Raw genomic sequence first — 19,220 nt, 5'->3', positions numbered from 1 at the left:
AATATAAAAAGTAAAGGCACCCAAGAATGTACAGAAAGTTAAACCGCACAGGGATGGATAGGTACATGAACAGCACTGTGAAAATAAAACAGCGCAATAATAAGATAAGATGTACCTACCATCCAACCCTATGCAGTCTTATGTTCAGAACTTTCACTGCTTGGGTAATTTAACATCTTTGACTCAATGCACAATGCTTGTGCTCCTTCCGCACAAAAATTTACCGACCTACCTTAGTTTTCTTTCCGCATCTTCCTTCTCCCCGACTGAAGCTCACTGTGCTGAAATTTTTGTCCTCAACCACCTTCCTGGAACCTTTATTCTCGTGACCTCACGTCACCATGTTTCCCGGGCAATGCTACTTTCTTGCCTCAACCATTTTGCTGGAAGTTTTCTTCGTCTCATCTTTGCTTCTTTCCTCGGAAACTTCCTCACCTCACCTCAACCATTATGCTGGAAAAAATTCTTGCCTCGCATTACCTCTGCCTCTTTCCTCGAAAATTTCCTCGCCTCACCTCAACCCTTTTGCAAGAACTTTCTCTCCTCCCCTCAACTCAAACCTTTTCCAGAAAATCTTCCTCGCCTCTTCTCGACTAAAACCTTTTCCTGGGAGACCTCCTCGTTTCACCTTACCTCGAATTGCGTGAGGAGTCTCTCACCTTCATCTGCCCTCGTGAGGATACCCACATCTGCGCTTATGTAGGAATGGCTCATAAAAGCTCAGGCCCAAGCCAGGCCTGAGAACTCTCGGACTGGACCCAAGCCTGCAGTCCAAGCTAAAGTCCAAACGACTTTGAGGCCAGAATTCAGCTAGGTCAACCTGGCCCTTTGCAGTGCTCTAGATGAAGATGCAGAAATACAAGGAATGTGTCGTAATGACTAGCAGCTCCCATGAAGCACTGTATGGCAATGTCAGAACCAGGGGCAGTCACAGAAAGGAGACTTATGATACAAATCATGGAAGTCATATCAAGCAACAGTAGCAATCCATTACAAAATTCAAATGAGCATTAGTCGTCAAAAGAGGAATCACAGTATTGGTTATGACAAACTCAACTTGGGGATTAAACTGAATAGCGTACAATGGCATTTGGATTAAACTGAGTGACCAATAGAATAGAATGAGTGAGAAAACTTGTAGCCCTACATGCCTAATTGGCCACCACACTGAATGAAGATATGCTTTGAGGCCACATTTATGCTACATACACCATGCATTTATTGTTCTTACTTAGAGCTAGACCAGTGGCTTGTTTGTGGAATCCCTGCTTCATTAACATACCCGAGCGTGCTCTCAATTCCTGCATGGGCTCTTTGTATCACAGACCGATTGTTGATGGTTTTTGAAAACAATTTTCGATTTCCCTCGCGTGGCATTTAAATTTTCACTCAAGAGAAAGATTCGTCAAACCAATCTGCTGTGTTTCTACTCAGGCTCAGACATTGACACACACGCACACTGTTGATGGCCCCAGAAGGATAACTGTTCACTTTCTAATTCCACATTTGTCCACGGTGACACCTCATGCTCACTGGTGTAAGGACTGGAGAAAGATACAAAACTGTACCAACAACATTTCTATTTCACAAATGCATACGTATTCAAAATCTCTCGCAATGAAATACAAAATACAACAACTAGAAAGCTCCATGATCTCAAGGGTCACCTAACAGCTGAGACAAAGCAGTGAGAGTGTCATTGAGGATGTGCAGAAGGATAGCGTCAGCCACCATTTCCTTGACTGCAACTTCATCTGAACTGTAATCCACCCACTGTCTATCTTCCTGGCAGATCTCGCGTTGCAATACCAAGTTGGCTGCATCATCAACTTCGTCGTCCAATGAACTGTCGGCTCGTTTACGACGTTGTATTCTCGCTGCGGGGCTAAGCTGGGCGAGTGGCACCTTTCGAGTCCCTACACCCCGCAGCGTTAGCACTTTTTCCGAGACAATGTCCATAAACTGCGATTCACTGGAGGGCAGCGGCAGCTTACGGTGGATGCTGAAGCTTCTATGCCATGGTGGTAGAAGAACGTTGTCGATGCTGTAACAGGTCAATACATGGACTGTACAAAAGTATCACAGAAGCGCAAGTGTCACATTAATATATCCACATTCACAATGGTGCACATTGCAAGTTGAGTAGACGAGTTCAGAAAATCCCAGAGTGCGTAGCGCCGCTTTTAACTGTGCATACGAAAGAAACGGGTGGCCTCCAAATTGTTCCTATTTCTCCTCTACCGGTCCATTGTCCACGACGTGTGAAGGTCAGCGAAAGCGAAACGTGAAGGATTATTCTTCGTTCCCCCCGCTCAGCAAGCACCCAGGATGCAATGCGTGTGGAGAGAGCACCGGGATTTTCTGAACTCGTCTATTATGGTCATCACAAACGGTTGCGGTTGTTTTCCCTTTACAAAACCGATTTCTTTTTTTCATTCTGGCCATAAAAAAGCCAAAGAAACGTAAAACTCTGACAATCTTTTTCGGATCAACACTTTGTGGTGAGTTGTTGCTCTGTCTTTCGGACTATTAGGTACATCGTGGCAAATTAAGTCGTGTGTAGTCAAAAGAACAACTTCACCTCTCACATGAAACAATCTAACAAACAGCGAATAGAGGAGATTGTTTTCTTAAATGTGAGCATTTGAAACATTTTTATTAGATGCCCAGAAGGTATTAAAATAGGCTGTATACATTTGCTGGGCTGTGCAAAGACCCATTACATGCTGTGTATAGTAATGGGCATTACCTCAGTAAAGCAACATTCACACAATTCAGTCATAATTGTTTCCTCACGTAAATTTCCATTGGAGCAGCTATACACTGGCATGCTTTTAAGTAGCTCTGGCTAGAATATAGAAATTGAACATGAGTGACATCTTTGTGTTGCGTCGTCTCATTCGTGTCACGCAAGCTCAAGAGTCATAATTCTAGTAAGAACCAGCTCACTGCACTTTGTCTTATCCACCTTCACCCTGTGCCTAGTCCATTAAAGTCATGTCTCGCTTATCCGGAGTTGAGATATCCGGAAAACTCGTTATCCGAACTATATCACCGGGAATGAACCTGCTACCATTGGATTTTGCCTCGGCTATCCGGACAGCAAGTACGGGAAACGATCTTCCGGGACAAAGGTCATTCTGATTCGCTTATCCGGAGAAGTGTCAACGTCCTCTGTCCCCGGAATGTGCTGTATTCGCACTACTGCGGGTCACATTTCACCGTGGCATTCTGTATACTGTTTGACTCCCCTTTCTTCAGAGGTCACTCCCTTTTGGTGTGTGCGGAAGAGGTGCCCTGTTCCCTCCGGGCAATCCACATGTGAACGTCCATGTCCAGGCAGTCCAAAAGCATCGTTTGTTTGTTTGTTTGCAAGGAAAGCATCGTCTTTTGGCCTATGCCAAAGATATTTGCAAAAAGACAAAAACATGTATGCTGGACCAACTTTCTGTGGCATTACTCTTCTTTGAACAGCAGGGTGATGCAGTGTGTGCCGTGGCTGTTACCAAGATTCTGTCACACGCGTGTCTACTAATTTCAAGCAGCTCACTTGGCATGAATTTCTCAAGTAACAATCTTTTACTTGTTTCCTTTTGTAAAGCTATTAAGAGGTCTCCCAAATTTTCAGGTTTCCCCGGAAGTTTGCTTGGTTCGGTTATCCGGAAATTCGTTATCCGGACGAAAAGGGACGACTCCCGAGGTGTCCGGATAATTGAGACATGACTGTACAACACTTCCCAGGGCATCATTACTTTACAGCTCACCAGAAATTTGCAGCTTGTGAACAACAAATATGGAATGAGCACAAACGAAGAGTATGCCCTGTGCTTTCCAACACATAATTTATTCCTAGGTAGTTAACTTCCTCGAACCCTTTGGCAGCAAGGCTATTCGGTGCTCATATTTACATGAGAGTTGACATAGAGAGGGAGTTGCTATAGTTGACAGTGTACAAGGGTTGATCAAAAAGTTCCCAGACTGATTTTATTGCTGACTGACAGTGGGCAGCACCCAGTGTAGGCAATCAGTGTGCCGCATGCTGTCACAAGACCTACTCTGGGACCAGAGTTATTATCAATTTTTTGGTCACGGAGAGGTCCCCGTCTGCAATTTCGTCATCAACATCAAACACGAGGAGAGAACAAACGGCAAGTTTTGTGTCAAGCTTCAGAAATCTGCAACGAAGACGTTTGAGATGATTCGGCAGGCGTATGGTGATGAATCAGTGAGTCGGACAACACGTTTTGAGTGACACGCACATTTAGAAGACTTCACTGGACCACGATGAACGGTCAGGAAGACCATCTACAAGCGGCACGGCAAAAACTACCGCATTTTCTTCGTTTTCTGCGGCATTCGCGATACTGTGCACCAAAAATTCGTCCCTGCTGGCCACACTGTGAACTCTGAACTACTGTACTGCAAAATTTTGAGTCTCCTGAGGGAGGACGTTAGGCGAAAATGTCCAGAACAGTGGCGTGAACAAAATTGGGTGCTCCACCACTACAATGCTCTCTCACACTCACAAATGAAAACACCAGAGTCCCTCGAACATGATCGGCGCTTCCCAAAAATGGTAGTTACAATTACTAGTTAAACTTATTTTTTTTTGTAGCTAACTACAGCAGGTAGGTTACAGTGGGCTACAACTACTTTGCATTTTTTCACTCAGCCTCCCGTGTGCTTCATGGCCCCCTTTCTTTGTGCTTATTAGCAACAACTATGATAATTTTTTAATCTAGCGCATCGTACGCATGCACAAAATATCAGCACTGTGCATCTGACAGCAAAAGCTAATTCAACATTGTCATTCAAGGAGACAATTGCATAACACACTGCAATGCTCAACGCAGGTGCACAGACGCATGCTTTGCCTGGCACAAGAGCGCAAAGGGGTTTCGACAGGGAGGCAGTACAGTATCCAACGTGTTGCAACAGGATTGTCAGATGTCGGAGCATTGGACGAACAGGCTGGGTTAGACTGGTTAGACACGGAATGGAGAAATTCTTTGTTAAGTTTGCGTACACAAATGCTACGGCCAGTCCATTGATGGCGCCTGACACCCCAACGCATCTCGAACACAATGCCTGGCGAAGCGTGCCAATGGACACCAATTTTATATTTATTCACCAATATTTATTCAGCTACGTCGCATTTCCAGAAAACATACAATAATAAGTTAATTAACGAATTTTAGCTAATTGGTCGTTCAGTAGTTGGATACGCTGTCCTACAGGATGTTTGCCTGGCTGTAAAAACTCACATGCTAAAACTCTATTTTGCTCTGCTAGTTTTATAAAATAAAAATTCCGTAACAAATTAAAAAACATTGTGCGTAGGTAGGGTCTGGCTTTTTCGGGCTAAACCGGATTCCCCCCAATTAATCCCTCCCAAATCAGTACTGGGCCAATTCGGGTTAAACCTGATATCTCCCCGAATTCCAATCACATGTCTAGTTTTACAATGTATAACAAGCACTATTTGTACACGAATGTGTGAACCCCCCAGACATGTGCTTCATTACTATCATTGGGTTTTTACTACAACTCTCGAATATGCAATGACAGTTCTCATTTTTCAATTCAATGTGTGGCACATTCCAGTGTTCCCACGGTGATCTTACCAAAAGGTGTCTTGAGCAACTTCTTTTGTGAGGCTGAAGAGGAATTCGCAGAAAGCCATTCTACTTCTTTTTTCAACTTCATTTCCCACAACATGGCTATCCTCTGCAGAATGAGGATCCCAGTCCAAAAGGTCAAGGTCCTCTCCCTTCTGCACAGCTGCAAATATGAGTGTGGCCGCTGTCCTACAGATTTCTTGCACATCTTTCTCGTCGTGTGGAATCACAAAGGTGGCTTTGTGTGGCTTCTTTGTTATGTTCAAGAGACTGCCCGGTTTGGGAGGGCTATATGGTGGAGGGGGCTTGTTGGGGATCTGTCTAGGGTAAGCATATTGCTCAGCCAAGAGCCCGAGGTCGTCATCAAACCAGTCCGACTCTATAACGAGTGGAGAGATATCTGCAGGGCACATTGTAGAATCTTGTTCCTGAAAAATATTGACGCAAAATGTTGAGGTGAACACTTGAGGAAGTCAGTTTCTGAGGCCTCGAGTGAATGAGCACAGCACGCAGATTTGGAAACCCGAAACCCTTGGAAAGATACCGTGCTTGTTGAAGACGTAAATACATATAGTCTACCCCCGTTTATTCTGGCTTTACTGACCCGGATCCTATGCTATCCAGACAAAAATCGTGCATTTTAGCCCCATTTATCTGGGCATCATCTTCTGGACCTGGACAAGAATTTCCGGGACATATTGTAGGAAAGTACATTACAACCTGCTTTACTTATCTCATCTTGGGGAAGAGTCAGTGTGTGACCTACATTTTCTACATAAGGGGCAACAGCACTGAAGGTAGAGTGAACTACTGTAGGTACTCTGCTTTAAGGATTTCCCCTAAGGAAAAGCCCAGGCAACAATGCGAAGTGTAGCTGTCGTGTAGCGAATCTTTCTTTTTTTTTTTTTTAACACCCTGAGTCACAAAAATGTATGGGGACGTCGTGAACCTTTTGGGGGTGAGGCTGTAGGAGGTGATCATGGACTCACCACTTCTTGGTTTATCAATTTGTCCGCTCTATGAATTCGGCAAGATTCCGAGCGATGCAGGGAGCTGGTGCGCGGCAGTCCGGTGGGAAGGTATAGGCGTTTTTACTGTCTGGCGAACTGGTTACCGCGTCATATTTTTTCGGTTCAGATCCGGTTCGTTTAATTGGAGAGAAAAAATTTTACTGTTCGGTTCGGTTCAGTTCCGGTTTCGACCCCTGCATCGCACCGTGAGGGAAAGCAAATGAAGGACATGACAAACATGTGACGTTCGCAAGAGAAGTGCCTCACTGGCAACAATACTGGCTATACCCTCTCCTCGTAGAATGAGAAGGTGGGGTAACACCTCATACAACGATAGAAAAGGACTTCAGTGGGCTGACGTGCGATGATTACTCACATTTTTTACATTTTCGCTGATGAGATTGAGATATCTCAACTTAGACACCACAATTTTTTTAGCGAAGCGGTAACAAATGCATGGCGAGTGTACGAGGTCATTCTGTGGCGCACGGAATGTTCGACTTCACAGATTTTTTTAGATATCAAAGTTTGAGCTAGCGAGGTTCTACCGCATATTTACTCCTACACAATGTGATGCACATCAGTGTTAACACATTACCCAAAATGTTTCAATGCCAGCATTTTTTAAGGTCAAATCAGTACTTCAAGGTGCATCATTCAGTTTTAGCTGTAGAGTGTACTGATTTGTACCTTACCTGTACCTTATTTACCATTTCCTCAGTAAGTCATCTCATGAGTAGTTTCAAAAGCATCTTGGACATGTATAGTTTCAAAGCATCATTTATATAACCACCATGGTGGAAAATAAATATAGCCAGATTACACCCAAAAATGAGGCCCTATTCATACCAATTACCTTACTTCCTTCAGATGATGGTTGAACGTTTCCATTTTCTTTGCAGACACCCTTCAGGTCAAGACATGGCAGATCCTTGGAATCGAGTGCATCTTCATCCAAGTCAGTAGACAGAACCATCATGTCTTGAGGGCGCAATAGTTCACGATGACACTTTTTTTGCTCAAGACTCGCCAAAATATAGTTGAGTTTCTTGCTGACATCGGATAAATCACTGCTTTCTAGAGTGGAAACTTGAGAAGCTAGGACACGCTCTGTGTGTCTTAATTGCTTTCCATTATAGAGGGTTGCACGTTTCTCTTTTGCTACCTCCATGACAGCACTTACAGCGTTGGAAACCATATTTCTCACAAAGGAATCCATATTTTCATCACCAAATATCTCAGTGCTGCATTTCTTTGCCCCGTTATTGCACGTGCTAGTATACTGTGCTTCAGAGAGGACCAACATTTCATCAAGCTTGTCTTCACGTTGATCACCTGTTTGTGCATCCTTGCTGTTGGCAGCAGTGGAATTTGTGCATCCAACTACTATTGTATTTATGATGGTGGCTCCGTGGTTAAGCTCATCTAGCTCAACTTTGTCGTCCATAATTTTGGTTGAACAGCTTTCGGAACACATTTCAATTTTACAAGTTTGCACAGGACAGCCTTCTTTTCTGCAAGAATCACCTTCACCGACAGATACAGTAGCTGTATGTTCCTGCGATGTTTTTGCTGGAATTGCACATTGTAAAACATCTACAACTGATTCATTAAAAACATACGTTAGAATACTGTTTACGAGGCTGTCAACCTGCATGCTGTTGAGTTTTTCATCTCCAGCACGGCCTGTATGCTTGGTAGGTGTTCCATGAACACTTTCCTCAACATATTTTGCAGCTACGTCAGTAGCGCAATCTTGACCGTTTTCCGTTACTTCATCATTAACTTCTACAACAGGTAGTAAAACTTCCACAGGGACAATACTCTCCAAAACCGCGCATTTTCCTGGAGAATCACTAGACTTTGATGGCTCCATGGAGGATGTCTGCTCATTATCTTCAACACTCATGTCACTACTGGCAACACTTTCCACACTCTGGGGTGTGCTGGTTGTGACACAATGGCTAGTAGAAGAACTGCACAAAGGCTTTCGATCTTGGCTTTTAAAGCTCCCAGGATCATTTTCTGTGCATTCGTGAGCTCTCATTAGTGAGTTTTCAGGGAGACTATCAGAGGCGTTACCATGAGAAGCACTTTCTATGCTTGTTGGATCCTGAAGAACACTTTCAACTGCCGCTGTGCCGATATTTACAGATCCTTCCGTCGAATAAAGCTCCTCCGAAATACTGGAACTTATTTCTGTGATAAGCTCAACACCGTTTGACACAGCATCTTCTTGCATAGTGCTACGGCTGCTGGGCTGATGGGACTCCATGAGGACTTTGTCAGTTACTTCTTCCAATGAGCCTTCAACACTTGGCACAGAAGAGTTATTTGGCTTCTGCGACATTATACCGTGGCTGAAAACTTCTTGCAGTGACGTTTCAACAGACTCGTTCTCACTTTGTGTCATCGTGTGTCCTAGGTGTTGGTCTTCCGTTAATATATCCTGGCTTACAGCTGATGAGGCATCTGTCATGCCTTCTTTCGCTTCGATAGATGCTTTGGCTGAAAATTAGGATAGGAAATCAGTGAGAGAACTGATGTTCTGGGGCTGGAACAAGGTAACAAGATAGAAGGGACAAACACATACGAAGCCTCAAATTGCCTAAGAAATTAACGATGAAAGATGGAAGTCACTGAAAAGGTTAGCCAGCTGTTGGAGTCGAACCCACATCTTCTGGATTACCGGTCCAGGCCCTTGGAAGTCGCTAGGGAGGTGTGGTACCTTAGCTTAATTGGTAGAGCCCTGGAACGGTAGTCCAGAAGATGTGGATTCGAGTCCTACAGCTGGCTAACCTTTCCAGTGACTTCCATCTTTCATAGGACATCAGTGTTATTTCCGACGCCATAAAATATATGGGAAATTTGCAGAGTGATATATCTGCATTTGATCACTCTGACATGTTATGTTTTTTAAGATCCTCCGTTAGCACCACGAAGCAACTGTGGCCATGAGCGCCGGAGAGGATAGCAAGAAGAAATGGGGTGTTGGAATACGTCCTGGGACAGCTTGAGGAAGAACTGCTCAGAGAGCACAGCCAGTGTGGGGATCAAACCCACATCACCTCCCTATCTTCCTAACCACTATGCCACAGGAGCATTCCCCTTTTTTCCTTCAATCGCTGGCAGTGAATTAATGAGAACATCATGTTGTCAATTACGCTTCTGAGAGCAGTACAGCTTGGGACAAAAGTTTATGGAACACCAGGGTGTCGCATCTTTCCGTTGGAGCGAGAAATAATGCTTGCTTTAAAATACTATCACCACTAGCAACATGTATAGATACTTGTACTATGCAGAGATTTTTTTTTGTTACATAACATGGCTGGACCAAATAGTACAGAACGATTCAAATACAAGTTTCTTATCGTTATCGAGCGTATAGCTTAATTGGAAAATTTATTCAACTGACTTAGAACAGAGATTTGTACTTACGAGAAATTTTTGAAGTTGTGTCGGAAGACCTCATTGACTGCTCTTCATGTGTAAGTGCTGCTCTGCTGGATGGGCTCTAATATAATGAAACACATAAACTTACATAAGCTTTAATAACATGCTCGACATAAAACACCTCATTTGAAAAACTACTGCTGATATAAGCTTGGAAAGTTGATGCTAGCAATGCGCGCAAACGGGGCACAAGGGAATAAAAACGCGCAACAAAGCATTGGCAATCACAATTTGGAGAATCTTTTATTGCACCTGTTGCCTCAAAAAGAGGTTTTTCTGACCTGTATACAACCTATCTTCCTACTTTCCTGCATAAGTTTTCTATACAAGACAATGCAGATCCGCTGGAAGTAATTTTTTAAGGGTTGCTAACACACCGTTACTTGCTTCAAACAACAAAATCCTTATCTTAGTGATAACAAATGGGACGTTTCATTTGTAGAAGCAATAGTCTATCAGATTGCTCATGATAATTTGTGAAGATATAATGAGCTTCACAGCAAGAATCCAAGTACTACAGAATTCAAGAATGTATGCAGAAAATTTAGGGGATGCTTTCGCCAAACGATTCCCCCTCGATTCAAACTCGCGAAACAACTCTCTCTCTCTCTCACTCCCCCCCTCCAGTACACTTGTTGCATTTCCCGCCATAGTACAGTGACCCGCAAAGGTTGCAACAGAAGAATGGTTTGGGAGGCTAAACACTCTTTTCTAAGTTTGGCTAATGGTCCACAGAAATGCTGAATTTTGTTGTCGAACTCATCAATTTCGGCAGAATTTCGACAGTAATGGCTGTTCTGGTATAAATCATGTAACTCGCTTTATTGCTAAAGAATCGTGCTTAAATGACTTTTTGACAGCTGAAACAGAAGACAAGGCTTGTGGAAAGTGTCGCTTTACAGTACCTAGCTGCACCTTCTTGAACACATTTATTGCTTGAAAGGGGGGTTTTGACAAAAGTGCCTCTAACAACAAGCTTGGGGTTTGATTGGAGATCAGTCACTGGATGGAACGGGTTCATTGTGTTTGAGGATTTCTATGTAGAGGTCCCATGTTACAAGTCGTTTATGATGCGTCGGACAGTCCGGATAATAAAAGTGTGACTGTGGTGAAAGGCTGATTTTTGTTTCCCATGTGACAACACGAGCCACTCCCTTTTCTGAGTTCCGCATCAAAATAGCCCATAGCACGAAAAAATGTGCCATAATTTTGACACCTATGCCTGAGTATTAGTGCCTTAACAGAGGTTTTTCTGACTTTTATAGGCGCCTAAAACTGGGCTCTAGTCATCATAATGGCTCTACAGCCGTTTCCGTAGCACCTCGACATCTCCAAGCAATTGTCCTGTTCTTATTGTGGTGTTCCAGGCTGTACATGGACCCATCAAGTACGGTAAAGTCATTTCTTCCGTGGCTCTTGAGGATCTCCATGGCAAACTCAAGTTGAATATTACCGAAGGCCTTTAAGGCCCAAGTGAAACACTGCCCCCTTTATATGGTTGGTGGTTTCGTCAGATAATCCTAGGAAGAGTGCTTGTGGAATGCTGAGTACCGCTAAAAACAGGCTGTTGGTGACATCACTTGATTAGATATAGTGATGGCTCAATCACTAAATGGGTCACACTGGGCTCACAGCAAAGGGTTTCCTTTCCTTTTGAAATGTCCACACAAAACTATGTCCGTATTTTCTTCATGATGCTCTACCTTGCATGGTGCATCAGCGTTTGGCGTCAGAGCGCTGATCTATCACAAGATCAACGGTGAAGATAAACCAATCACCCATGCTTCAAAGACTGACACCTGCCCAACAGAAGTACATTCAGATTGAGGACGAGGCTTTGGCAATAATATTCGGCATCAAAAAGTTCCACCAACATCTCTGGGGAAGAAACTTGATATTTTTCACCGACCATAAGCAGTTAACAGTCATTTTCGGATCAAAGAAAGGAGCACCAGGCGTGGCAACAAACAGAATGCAGTGTTGGGCTCCGACTCTTCTCGGTCACTACTTGGAGATTCTGTACAAGCCAACAGCTCAATTTTGGAAATGTAGATGGTCTTTCCAGACTCCTAGTTGTTTCAGATCCCGACTTTGACGCAGCCATATCAGATCACACCTTTGTCGGGGGAATTGGGTCATCGGAGGTCTCTGCCGTCCTTTCTATCGATATAGGGAAAGTTCCTCCGAAGGCGTCAGAAATCGCCAAGGCTACAGCAACGGACAGAGTTATTTTCCGAGTATACCGCTACGTCATGGAAGGCTGGCCTTCACCCGAATGAGATCCAGAGTTACAAGCATTTCAGGCAAAGAAATCGTAACTAACAACGGAAAAAGGATACATCGTATGGGGTGTGCGAGTTGCCATACCTTCCCAGAGACTCGTACATGACATTCAATTGGCAAAGTCAAAACGAGGATGTTGACAGGGAATGGACAAGAATATTGAACTGACTCGTCTCTCATGTGGAGCGTGTGCCGCTTCTGCAGATCACAAGGTGGCCAGTTCTTCTCCATCAGTGGGAAGCTCCAACACAGCCGTGGTAGTCGATGCCTACAGCGAGTGGCCAGAGGTGAAGCTTATGTCGTTGACCAAATCTACTGCTACTATGGAAGCACTCAGTAATATCTTCGCTGCCCAGGGACTTCCTTTTCAACTCGTCACCAACAACGATCAAGAGTCTACCTCATCAGTTTTCACAAGATTCTTGAATCGCCTCGGCATCAAGCATATCCTCCGCCACCTTATCACCCCAAATCTCATGGGCAAGCAGAGAAACTTGTCCGCCCGTTGAAGCAGTTCCTTCGTCGGCAGAAAGAAGGGAGGAGTTGGGCAATGGGATGTTAACCACTTTTTGCTGAAGTACAGGGTAACCATGCACGCCACAACGGAACAGCCGCTACACGAGCTGCTCAACAAAAGATACTTCCGCACAGAACTCCGCCTCCTTCTCCCAAACCATCTGAATGATTCAACTACAGCGAGGGATCAGCAAAAGCGTAATTACGATTCTCACACCAAGGACCGAAGCTTTGCTGATAGTGACGAGGGTTGGGTTAAGGACAAGACACGAAGGTATCTCTGGCATTGTCATCCGCTCGTTTGGAGGCCCAACCTGTCTTGTTACAACTGAGGACAAGAAGGAGCACAGGGTGCATGCGGATGATATCAAGATTCACCTGCCGGATCTACTAGACTTTGGTACATCACTCAACGGTGTGCTTCCTGGCAACTCCGCCCTTGATAGTGATGCACATTCTGAAGACGTACATAGCTCGGCTCCGAAGGTATCCTGTCAGGGATCTTTGTCCCCCCCTCAGCAGTTCGGCTCGCATGTACATACTTGGGTTGATTAAACATCTCGTTTTCTGGGAGCCAGCTACATCCCCAACGTGTGAAATACGTAAAAGGGTGCTTGACCTAACCTTTGTTAGTCTCGACAGGTGCATATTTTACCCCGCAGATATCCTGTGTCACTCACGCTATCTTATTCGAGACATGCTGAACTGGAAGGTGTCTAGCTTGGTAACAAGCTTTCTGCTATAGCCTGTCATGCACACTTGTCACGGCCATCCATATTCGTGCAAAATGGGGCAGTTATTTTAAACCTGATCTGCTTCCCTCCATGACACACTTGGCCCATCAGAGAAAGTATCCTCATAGGTTGCATTTGGAAAAACAGATCACTTTCATCAGCGGCACTCCTCTTTCTAAGATGCAGCCCCGGCCACATCTGCAAATGCACTCTCCCCACTAATCAACAATGATTTGCTGTTTGGCATTCAAGTTTTGAAGCCACTTGTTAGTGGCCTGAAAGCCATCTCATCGTCGCATCACGCAGACTTTGGCTTTCTGGATAAGCGTGGCATTGGTCACCGCACGTTTCTGGCTCTCGTATGCGCAAATCATGTGAAAAGAGTCATTTCTTTGTACTTTGACTCTTTCACTTGTTTTCTTTGCAAAACTGGAACCACACTGCAGCACTGAGAGGACATTTTCTTTTTCGTCCAAAACCGCAGATAGCAAACTCTGCAAGATCCCGAACCACAGCACAATATCAGATGCTTTGTCATCAACACTTTTCTTTTTCTGGAAGTCTGTCTTTCACTCACCCTTGCTGACTGCACAAACAACACTTGAGAGAGTGGGAGGTTACCTGTGTCATCATGCAGCCACATGTGTGTTGTATGTGAGAGACAGAGAATCGGGTAGTTCTGAGAGAGGGGATCAGAAGAGAGGGTGTGTGCAATGTGACAAAAACGAGACAGCAAGTCGTCGTTTTGCAGCACATTTCTCGTCAAATATAATTCCGCACAATGTTTTACGCCATGCCAAAAAAAAAAAAAGCCATGCACAGACGCCAGCATTCATAGAAACCTGTGCTTCATTATATCAAGGTCCTATTCCATGGGAAGCAAACCTCGCAGTCAAACCTCGATATAATTAAATGCATGGTACAGCAAAATAATTTGTATTCTCTGCCTAACTAGCTACCATATTTTGTCAGGCTCGATCCAACGAAATATTCGCTGCAATAAAATAAATCGTGTTCCCCGTGAGTTTCGTTGTACCAAGGCCGGAAATACGTGGCTTTCGATAGAGAGGAAGGAAGAGCGGAGAAAAACTTGGTTACATTGAGGAACCAAAGTTTGTTATATCAAGTTTTAACTGTACTAGCAACACACACAACATGCTTTCCACAACTGAGAAGAAACAAAAATTCTAATGAAAAGGAAGAAATTCAACTGGTACTTGCCGTTGCGAATGAAGTACTCGGCGAGTCCATAGATAACTTTCTATGTGGCTCCATGACAACTGGTTTCTTGATTTGAGGTCTAACAGAAATGGTTTGATTTTTCTCTCTCTCCAGGTCTGCCTTGGCCTGCTCTATCAGCTTGTCATACATCTAGGTGGAAATGAATATAGAGTTCTAGCCTGCATGTTGCACTGAATCACAAGTTGAGAGATTCTTCAGCAAATAACGTACCTCAATGTGTTTCCTAAGAACGTGCTCCTTCTGACGCAGGAATTCTCGATGGCATCGTCTTTGTTCCTTTCTAAGTCGAGCTGCTTCTAATTGCCTCTTCTTAAGTTCTTCTCTTAGAGCTAAAGTCTGCCCTTCTAGGTCACTCTGCTCAGTTTCTGTTCCAGTGATGAATTCAGCCCCACAAAGAATCCTTTTTTAATACAAATTTCCAAATGCTTTCAAGTCTTAAAGCTAAGTAGCATCATTCGGAACAAAGATTGCAAAAAAAAAAAGAAAAAGAAAAAAAAAGCTAAACAGAAACAAAGAAAATCTGGGTCTGAACTAACTAGAATCTACTGTATGCATGCGTCAAATACAGTGAGCACATTCTTCTTCATTGCCCACACTACCAACCTTCCCGAACCGCACTGTCCTGGTCTCTTACCCCTCTCTCTCTCTCAAGATTGATTGGTCCCTGGCCAAATCCGGCCCACCAACACTCTGCCCTCAAAGCTCTTTTGACATTTTTGGACATCACAGGACTTGAAACCTTATTGTGAAGAGGGGCTCAATATTTAATTTCCCACATCATCAAAAGCAAAGGGGTAGAGTATCGCCCCTGGCGATGGAACTCCTCATTGCTCATCTTAAAAATAACGTTACAGTGATGGGTAATGCTTCAAGTATGAAGTGCTATTTTAAGTATGTTTCTCAGTAATTGTACAGATCGAAGCAGACTTAACTGGAATGCCGCTTCGACCAGCGGACTGGGAAGATAGTCACCCTAGTGGCACTTAGGAGAAATAAAGGGAAAGAGTGATTTGACTATCCCATAAGGCTGTGGGGGTGTTCGCCTTGTCACGAGCTGATGACTCGGCATTTCATTTAGCTATAGTTGTCACTGCGGCGTTTGCGTGGGTTTGGGACGATTATGTAAAGGTGTATGCTGGCCGATATCACACGGATGCGATGCCGTTATCCCATTGATGCACGCGAAGGTGGTCCCCTTCACTGAATGTGGCATTTCCACCACTGTGATAAAACAAATGAGAATGCATGGAGTCTAGTGGCAAATTTATTGGATTTGCTGTCTACCTTCGCGCGTATCCTCAGTTAACAGCATCGCATCTGTGCAATATCGGCCGGCATGCACCTTTATATAGTCACTGCAACCCCAAACAAAATGTCACAATGGTAACCACAGTTGAGGGTAACGCCAAGTCACCAGCTCATGGCAAGGCCAACACCGCCACAGCACAAGTGGGACAGTCCAAACACACTTTCCCTTTATTTCTCCGAAGCGCAGCTAGGGTGGCCCTCTTCCTGGTCGAAACTCCGCCCCAGTTAACTCTGCTTCGAGCTGTACTTTAAGTAATTTTGTTTAGTACTTTCGTTTCAAGTGCTCAAGCACCTAATTTGCAACACAAAAGCAAAACTTTGAAAATATTATCGAATAATTTCCAGAAAGGCTGCTTCGTTCCTATTGGCTTGTGTCTCGTGTGTCTGAGAAGCGAGTCTCCTTCGTTCAGAGCCCAGTATGAGAACACTGTGCATTATGTACGAGGATAAGCAGAGAAACCAGTAAGAGTTTTCAATAGAAGAACTGATTTCCTGTGCATGTATAAAACGCAAATTCTATCATTTGTTTGTTCGTAAGCTACCAATGTTCTCTTACTCTCTTTGCAATCACTTTGCAAAAATGCGTGCTAAAAATTTTCTAAGTATAACAGTCGAAACTTTGCCTCACCACCAATCAAGTGTTGAAATGTCCAGTGATATATTTTAAGTTTGTAATGTGCTTGATGAGTACCTTACCAAGGGCTTTGTACTTTAAGAACATCTGCAGTACAGTACTTTGTATTGTACTTAAAGTACAACAGGTGGTAAACATAAAACAGTAAACATACAAGTGGGGCAAGGAGGATACCGGTCTCAATTAAGGAGAGTGATATCCCAGGAACGAAGACAATGCTGGCTCTACTGACACAACCTGTTGAAGAAGTGATGAAAAAAGATTACAGTAATGTGTCTGACAATCGGTTTTTGCGGAAGGTCAGAGGTTTGGTCCTATTAAAGTCTGGAGAGCAATTTTTACAAGATCCTATGTGGTGACGCCCTCTGAAGAGGAAGAATTGTTTTCTATATTGTTGGAGTGCTATCTGAGCCTGTCATTCAGACAGCAGTCTATTTGGCTGACATAGGACCTGCCACAACTAAGGGGAGCAGAGTAGATGCATGACCTCGTAAAATGTACAAACTTTTTTGCATTGCCAGAAGACCGATGTCCATTCTGAAGAAGCTTGGAAAAATGTGTGAGGGCAGAAAGGCTGTTAAGAACTGCACAAGTTACCTTAATACCATGGGAGGAAGCAATTTCCCATAGGGCGTATACAATGCTGCGATAGAACAGTGGAATAACTTGCTGGTTAATGTTTGGTAATGATTGATTGATCGCGGTTTTTTGGTGCAAAAGTGACGAAGGCCTGTGTGTGGTAATGGCCTTGGTTGGTAGTAATATTTGAACAGGGTGTCTACCAAACTGCAGCCTTCAAATTCCCTTACTTTTCCAGGTTTTCCTCGAATACTTGAAGCAAATTCCCTGACAAAAACAAAAGGGAACTTGATGCATCGTGCTACGTTTTTATACAGATCCCACATAATGCAGGCTATTTATTAAGTATTATTGAGGCTATCCTATTTTTCTGCCTCGGAGCTTATCATACTGGAGAACTGCTCCTAGTGGTAACATTTGTGTGACATCGTCGCTCAACCACCGGTCGTCACTCGCGATTCGCCATGCATCATCACGGCACTTCTTTGCGATTTTCCCTGACTTCAGCTGCTTTTTGGTCATATCCCCTGACTTTTCCAGTTACATCAAAATTCCCTGACAATTGCCTGTTTCCAGGTTTTCCAGGTTGGTAGACACCCTGTTGAGTTAAGTGCTTGTAGATAGCGTCCTGGCTAAAGCAGATATGTATTCGAATTTTGAATATTCGCACGCCTCTAGTTTTCACCAGTTAATGATACTTTTACAAGGGTGAGGAACGAGAGCTACATTTTTCGCAGGTGCTGTTGTCGGCCTGCAATCCTAAGTGTTAGCTCTGTAGATGAAACCAACAGTAGTACGACTCAGTTCGAAGTCATGAACACTTACCAGAGGTTGTGGAGGAGTCCTCTATGAAAGACTGATTACGGTTGACCAAACTTCACATATGAAAGGAACGTTCCGAGCTCTCAAAAGCACTTTTTCTAACCTAAAGCATGTTACTTGCATTGCTCACACTCTGCATCGTGTGGCAGAGCAGAATCACGAGCCTCACCCTGCGGTACATGTGTTTGTTTTGGTAGATGTTTGAGTCTGATCGCCCCGGAAACAGCTGAGCTTGATGTTGAGCAGTACAGTCGAGCCCGTTTATAACAATATCGACTGGAACGTGAAATCTGATCGTTATATCAGAGTATCGTTAGAAACGAGCTTTCGAGAAATTGCCGTTCAGGTTCGCGTAAACGAAGTAGATCGCCACAAGCAGAACGCCGCTGAACATGCGCGTTTGTTGGGAGCACAAAAGCATTTTATCTAGCTCTAAATTGACGCAGCTGTGAATGCGCCTCCGCCACGGGTAATCCGTGGATGCGTGTTTGGGTGGTGACACACAACTGTCTGCCAATACACGTTTTCGAAGCGGTGGTACTTCACAATGCGGTTTTGCACCAGTACAAAACCCGTAGAGCGCATGTAACGTAGGGTCGAGCCACGCGTCTTTCCTCGTCAAAAAGCGTCTCGGAACCTCGGACGCCATCGTAGCAAGCACGCGGCAAAACAAGAAAAAAAGCTTGAAGACGAGAGAACGATGTTAAGAGGGAACAACGTTCTCTACTTCGCGCGAGCCCCCCCCCCCCCACGCTTTCAAAGTCGCGTGCCTTGCAACGCATGCATCTAATCCCCGGCAGTCATGCACGGATAAAAGCACTGCATTCTCACTTTAGCGGGCACGGAGGCGAAGGCTCTTGAGAATGCCAATGTAATTTGTTTTCAGTGAAATGGTGCAATCTTGCTTTCTAATTTTCATGCGTTTTACCGGCCGCCGGGAGAATTCCGATCGCAATATGCGAGCAAGCGCTTCCGCGGCGATCATTATATCGATGTTTTGTTAACGTGTACAGTAGAATCT

General features: G+C 44.2%; 1 protein-coding gene across 3 annotated transcripts in view; it reads right to left on the bottom strand.

Annotated features, from left to right (window-relative positions):
• Window positions 1-1,563: 1,563 nt before the first annotated feature.
• The window catches only part of LOC135368048 (centrosome-associated protein 350-like), a 168,599-nt gene continuing 150,942 nt past the window's right edge, over window positions 1,564-19,220 (bottom strand). For all 3 annotated transcript variants that reach the window (XM_064601126.1, XM_064601128.1, XM_064601127.1), the window contains exons 28-33: window positions 15,067-15,221; window positions 14,836-14,985; window positions 10,067-10,142; window positions 7,485-9,136; window positions 5,625-6,046; window positions 1,564-2,044 (exon numbers count right to left, since the gene is read on the bottom strand). In XM_064601126.1, coding sequence (XP_064457196.1) covers window positions 1,657-2,044; window positions 5,625-6,046; window positions 7,485-9,136; window positions 10,067-10,142; window positions 14,836-14,985; window positions 15,067-15,221 — 2,843 coding nt within the window. In that variant the 3' untranslated portion in view covers window positions 1,564-1,656. The remainder of the gene's footprint in view (window positions 2,045-5,624; window positions 6,047-7,484; window positions 9,137-10,066; window positions 10,143-14,835; window positions 14,986-15,066; window positions 15,222-19,220) is intronic.

The sequence above is a fragment of the Ornithodoros turicata genome, chromosome 9, assembly GCF_037126465.1.
Source record: "Ornithodoros turicata isolate Travis chromosome 9, ASM3712646v1, whole genome shotgun sequence".
Classification (NCBI taxonomy): Eukaryota; Metazoa; Arthropoda; class Arachnida; order Ixodida; family Argasidae; genus Ornithodoros; species Ornithodoros turicata.
This window is presented reverse-complemented; position numbering and strand designations above follow the sequence as displayed.